We start from the raw sequence: 6,175 nt of genomic DNA, 5'->3' as shown, positions 1-6,175 counted from the left end.
CAGCACGGAACAGACTGGCACCTCGATGTGTGTGGGGAGGGGGGAGAAGAAGAGATAAACCAAAGAACTCATAGGCCTATAGGCAGAGCCATGGCACGGCCATCGGGGGAGGGGGCTGGGGAGAGGGGGAGGGGAGCTGGGAGACATCGGTAAGACTGTCAACAATAAGAATCTATTGAAAAAGGAGGCAAAAACCCAAAAGACAAAATTTCAAAATAAAAAGCAATCAGAGGCCAAGAGAGGAGAGCAGCCGGCCCTGTCACCCACACAGTGTCCACGAGGGGTCACCCCGCCCCCCAGGAGCCGCGCCCCCAGGAGCAGCCATGGGGAGCCTGGGAATTGCTGAGTGGGCCGGACCCCATGGGGATGGACGCTCCCCTCTGAGCATAAATGTGCCAACATCACAGCAACAGGGGCGCCTCTGCCTGGCCAGGGCGCTTTCCCCTCTGGGTCTCACGTTGTCTCCAGCCTGGGGCTGGGGGGACTGGGGGCTGGGGGCTGGGGGCTGGGAGGCTGGGGGGCTGGCGGGCTGGGAGGCTGGGGAGCTGGGGGGCTGGGGGGCTGGGGGCTGGGGGGCTGGGGGGCTGGGGGCTGGGGGCTGGGGGCCTGGGGGCTGGGGGCTGGAGGGCTGGGGGGCTGGGGGGCTGGAGGGTTGAAGGCGGACGCCCCCTCCTGGGCCCCACGGGCCTGGGGCGAGGGCTCAGCCGGCCTGCATGTGGCTCCAGGGAGGAACGGACGGACAGGTGGCCCCAGGACCTGGGAGGAGACAAGGCCCGGGGCGCCTTCCCAAAGGCAGTGCATCTGCCCAAACGGGAGAGAAGCCAGCCCGGGCTGCTGGGTGAGGAGGTCAGGACCCCGGTTTCCCATCCTGCCCTGGGAATGCGCACGTCCCCCTCCCCCCGCACCAGCCCCTGAGCCCAAGGAGCCCCGAGCAGCAGGCGCCAGCATGAGCCACAGGCTTCCTCTGAAGCTGACTCGGGCGCCCAGCTTCGCCTGCGTCCTCCGCGCGAGGGCAGGTGGATCTGTGATTTCAGGGGAGAAGGGGCCCCTCTGGGCGGACGCGGCCCGGCTCCAGGCTCTGAGCGACTGGTCACCGGGACCCTGACCCGCCTCCCTGTGTCCACCCCCTTGGCAGCGTGACGCCATTTCTCCCAGGAAGACATGACGTCTACGTGGCCGGCGGCTCAGTTGGTTGGAGAGTCACCCGTTACACCGGGGTCTGTGGTCCCTCCCGGTCAGGAATTAACCAATCAGAGCATTCATGGGTGGAGCAATGGGTCCATGTTCCTCTCTCCCTCTTTCTCTTCCTCTCTCTCTCTCTCTCAAATCAATACATTACGGCCGGTGGGGCTCAGTGGCTGAGCGTCAACCTATGAACCAGGAGGTCAGGGTTCAATTCCCCGTCAGGGCACAGGCCCTGGTTGTGGGCTCATTCCCAGTGTGGGGCGTGCAGGAGGCAGCCGATTGGTGATTCTCTCTCATCATTGATGTTCCTATCTCTCTCTCCCTCTCCCTTCCTCTCTGAAATCAGTAAAAATATTTTTTTAAAAAAATACATTAACTAGAAGGACAGAGACAGAGAGAGAGGGAGCGGAAGCCCACTGGCCGCCCTTGCCCCGGACTGGCCTTGGTCGTGTTCTGACTGCCAGGCTGTGGCACCGTGGTGCGTGCCCGTTCAGTCTTGACTTCAAGGCACCTTGCAAACTTCCATTTACTGTCTCGGATCCGGCCACGGCCTGTGAACACGCCTGCCAGCCTGCTGGGGGGCCACCTGGCCCTGCACTCCCATCAGCCCCAGCTGATCGCTGTCAACCCATAAGGAGCTGACTGCAGCCCCCGGGCGCCCCGCAGAAACCAGGAGGACCATCCGGCGGAGCCCAGCCTAGGTTGCTGACCCAGAATGACAAGCCAAATTAACAACCCCTGTTTTAAGCCGCTACTTTTCGGGGTGATTTGTTTCAGCTGATACAGGCCCTGGGCAGGAGGTGGGAGCTGAGAGCCAGGAACGGCCTGACACCAGGAAGCCTTAGCAGGTGGGTCTTAGGTTGAGGGTCCCCCCCTGACCCCCAGGAGATGGGTCCCAAAGAAGAGGGGGGGGGAGGGGGGAAGGCTCCTGGACAGACAGAGCTGCGAGAACAGTGTGGCCTGGACACTGGGTGCCGCGAGGGGAATCAATAAAGCTTTAATGCTGGTGAGACACAGTCTTGCCCGGGGGCTCTCTCCAGACACCCTCCTGTTCGGGGCGGTGGCCGGCATGGGCCATGTCGCTGGGGTGGAGGCCTCGCGAGATGAAGTCCTGGTTCATGAGCAGGAGGTCCCCCGGGAAGTCCGCCAAGCGAAAGAGGCTGCGGTTGGTGAAGCCGGCGATGGACCGCTCCGCTTTCTTGGTGGCAAAGAACGGCCTCAGCTCATTGGGCTGGTAGGTGAGCGGTTTGGGGGGCTCTTTGGGCTTGAAAATGACACTCATTTTGATCTCTTGTCTTTTTGCGGTGGTGTCCTCGCTCTCCCCGGGCGCGGCATCCCCATGGGCCTGGCCGGCCACCGCGTCCTCGCCTCCAGCCGCGGGGGGGCCGCCGGGGGACCCAGCCCTCTGGATGGCGGGCAGCGGCCGGGTCCTCAGCGCCCGCGCGAACTGCATGCGCTCCACGTGCCTGCAGATGTCCTGCCTCTCGCGCGGCGGCGCCCGGAGTTCCTCCGGGGACACCGTCCCCTTGGCCGTCCAGATCTTCTTCAGGAGCCCGCAGGGGGCGAAGGTCGGGGGGAACTGCTTCCTGTACTCCAGCACCTGCTTGTAGTCCGACGACCGCAGCTGCAGCTCCCGGAGCATCTTCCGCTCCTCCTCCTGCTTGTGCGTCAGGAACCTTCTCGAGGCCACGGTGTGCACGCCACCTAGACGCTGGCCACCAGACAGGCCGTGAGCACAGCCCGGGACGCCCTCCTCCCGCCGCCGCCCCGCGTGCCCGAGGCCCTGTGTGGGGGGCAAAGGGCGCACCTTTGGGGCCAGACAAGCCTGGGTTCAAATCCCAGCTCTCCTTGTTTTTTTAATGGTGTCTTTCTTTTATTTATTTTTAAATATATTTTTATTGATTTCAGAGAGGAAGCCGCACACTGAGGATTGAGACCACAAACTGGGCATGTGCCCTGACCAGGCATCGAACCCGGGACCCTTCAGTCTGCAGGCCGACGCTCTATTCACTGAGCCACACCAGCCTGGGCTGGACTCTCCTTGCCCACATGGACTGGAAGGAATGGTGTGACTCACGGGGCCCCTGGGCGGCCTCCGGAACCGTCCCTGTGAGAGCCGCTGGCGCCAGGTAAGGCTCAGGCGAGGCGCCTCTGCCCGGGACCCTGCCGCCCTAGTCCTCCCGGGGCGCTGGAACAACGGGGCACTTTGCTCCGCCAGCGCCGAAGCCACGGGCCACCTCGGCCAGCCTGCGCCCTGACTGGGAGACTTCCGTCTCTACCACGGCTGTTTGGGAACCTCCGGCTCCCCCGGGGTGACCGCCGCCCTCAGTAGCCGCCCCCCTCCCCCCAAAGGTCAGGGCACTTACCAGGATCTCTTTCTCCAGCGGGGAGTACTTCCCGGGGGCGATGCTGGGGTCTGATGTGTGGAATTTGGTCCATGTCCTGGGAGGTGGAGAGGCAGGTGCGTTAAAACTCTGGGAAAGGCCCTGGCCAGTTGGCTCAGTGGGTAGAGCATCGGCCTGTGGACCAAAGGGTCCTGGGTTCAATTCTGGTCAAGGGCATGCACCTCAGTTGCAGGCTCCTCCCTGGCCCAGACCCTGGTGGCGGCTCGTGCAGGAGGCAACCCGTCGACGTGTTTCTCTCTGTCTCTCCCTCCCTCTCCCACTCTCTAAAATCAGTGGGAAAACATCCTCGGGGAGGATTTAAAAAATAAACTTCCGAAAGGGGCTCCCTAGCGCTCCCTTTGGGATGGAAACCTCACAAAGGGTGATTTCGCAGAGCCAGGCGAGGCTGCGGGCGGGGATCCTCCGGGCACGGGCTGGGGGCCACCACGCAGCCTGGAGGCCGGGGGGCAGGGGGGGGCGGGAAGGAGCGGGCACTCACCCCACAGGGGCAGCGGAGGCTCGGTCCCCGCGGCAGCACAGGGGGTCCTGGTCCTTGACGGACTCAACTGTGCTCAGCACCCCATTCTTCAGGGGCTTCCGCTCTGGGGCCCGGGGGTCTGTACCCCTCTCCTGCCCAGCCTTCTGGCCACCGTCCTCCCATTCACTGAGCATGGCCTGGCCACAGGCCAGGTGGAAGGTGTCGGGGCTGGAGTGGCTCTTCCTCAGGCAGTTTCATGGGAGCCCAGGGGTGGGCTCACATGGTTCTTGCATCATAACCGGCCCCTGGGAGTGATTGTGAGGTCTGAGCCCTGGCTGAGTGGCTCAGAGCCACCGCCAGCTTCCAGAGGGAGGTGCCCTGTGGGTTCCCTTATCGTTACATAACCGCTTCCTGGGCCCGTCCGGCGTGGAGACGGCGCCAGGCAAATCCACCTGTGGTCCTGCTGGTCCCGCTGCGCCCACAGCGGCAGGAGCCAGGGCGATGGGCAGCTCCCTGTGTCCGCAAGGCTGCCTCCTGCCTGTCGGGCCTCCTGAAACCCAGAACAAACAAAACAGGAGAGCCCGGCCGTGCCGCTCAGCGGTGCAGCCTCGACCTAGGAACCGGGAGGTCCGGGTTCGATTCCCGGTCATGCCCGGGTGGCAGGCTCGATCCCCAGTGGGGGACATGCAGGGGGCAGCTGATCCGTGATTCTCTCTCACCATGGATGTTTCTCTCTCTCTCTCTCTCTCTCTCTCTCTCTCTCTCTCTCTCTCTTTCTCTCTCTCTCTCTCTTTCTCTCTCCCTTCCTCTCTGGAATCAAGAAAAAAAATAGAATAAATTTAAAAGCAAGGACAGAAAAGCCCCTTCCCCCCTGGAGCCGCAGCCGTCAGCACCGGCGGTTCTGCCACCCTGAGGGCAGCGGTGGGCGAGGCAGGCTCGTCTCCATTCTGTCTTGTTGTGTCCCGTCCCCAAGGCGTCTGCTGCAGCTTTGTCCCCTGTCTGCACTGCTCCGTGGGCGTCCGAGAAGTCAGCTACTGAAAGGACAGTGTGGGGGAAGCAGTGGGCCCCCCGGGAGGGCGTCCCGTCCCACCCAGCTCAGCGGGTCTGGGGTGCTCGCTCCAGCCAGGGTCTGGTGGCAGAGCTGGGTCCCCGGGCGACGGGAGCCACCGGGTAGCAGAGGCCACGGCCTGGCTGGCGCCCTCCGTGTGGCCGCAGCGACAGGATGGCCTGGCCCGCGGCTGGTGTGGGGCGAGCGTCCCACTTGTGTTTCTCTCACCTGCAGAAGCGCCCTGTGCCGGCGGGGTGGCCATCGAACACGTGCTCTGCGTGTTCTGCGAGCATTGACGTGTCTGGCAAACCTCCAGGAGAGAGGCCGGTGACGGGGGTCAGGCGGTGCCTGTCTGCTTACAGGTGCCGCTCTCTGAGGGCGACCACTGGCCCCAGGACCCTTCCTCTGGGCCCAGCCGCTCACCCACTCTCTGGGGCACGTGCATGTGCCCTTGGGCGCGCCGTGAGCTCAACTCTCCACTAGAGGGTGAGGCTAGAGACGAACCAGGCAGTGCTGGCCAGCGTGGCTCCGTGGTTAGGGCGTCCACTTATGCACCCGAAAGGTTGTGGGTTTGATTCCTGGTCAAGGCCATGTACCTGGGTTGCAGATTCCACCTCCTGGCCCTGATCTGAGCTCATGTGGGAGGCAACCAATCTATGCGTCTCTCTCACATCAATGTTTCTCTCTCTCTCTTCTCCCCTCCCGCTCTTCCTCCCTTCCTTCCTTCCTTCCTTCCTTCTTTCCTTCCTCCCTTCCTTCCTTCCTTCCTTCCTTCCTTCCTTCCTTCCTTCCTTTCTCTAAAATTCAATGGAAAAGATACCCTTGGGGGAGAATTAACAACAACAGAACAGAAATGGCCTAGCCGGGTCCCCCTTTGGGAAGGCTCACAGTGGGGGTGGCACAGGCCTACGGGAGGTCAGTGCACGGGACACGCCCCGTTCTGGCAGGAGAAGAAGGGGCTTCGGTGCTATGACAACCTGGGAGACTCCCCAGCCAGGGGCTCCGAGGACCTCCTGCGGGGCAAGCTGTGCGTCTGCAGAGGAGATGTGCACAGATCTGGACCCAGCGTGTGCTTCCCTC

General features: G+C 63.2%; 1 protein-coding gene across 1 annotated transcript; it reads right to left on the bottom strand.

Moving 5' to 3' along the window:
- Positions 1–2,182: 2,182 nt before the first annotated feature.
- Positions 2,183–4,241, bottom strand: LOC308528768 (uncharacterized protein C10orf120 homolog; the record flags this gene model as incomplete). Its single annotated transcript, XM_081104545.1, has 3 exons — positions 2,183–2,896; positions 3,552–3,627; positions 4,069–4,241. 3 exons carry the CDS (start codon positions 4,239–4,241, stop codon positions 2,183–2,185), a joined length of 963 nt encoding a protein of 320 aa, XP_080960671.1.
- Between the last annotated feature and the right edge of the window lie 1,934 nt (positions 4,242–6,175).

Source organism: Myotis nattereri, assembly GCF_964212035.1.
Source record: "Myotis nattereri genome assembly, chromosome: 13".
Lineage (NCBI taxonomy): Eukaryota > Metazoa > Chordata > Mammalia > Chiroptera > Vespertilionidae > Myotis > Myotis nattereri.
This window is presented reverse-complemented; position numbering and strand designations above follow the sequence as displayed.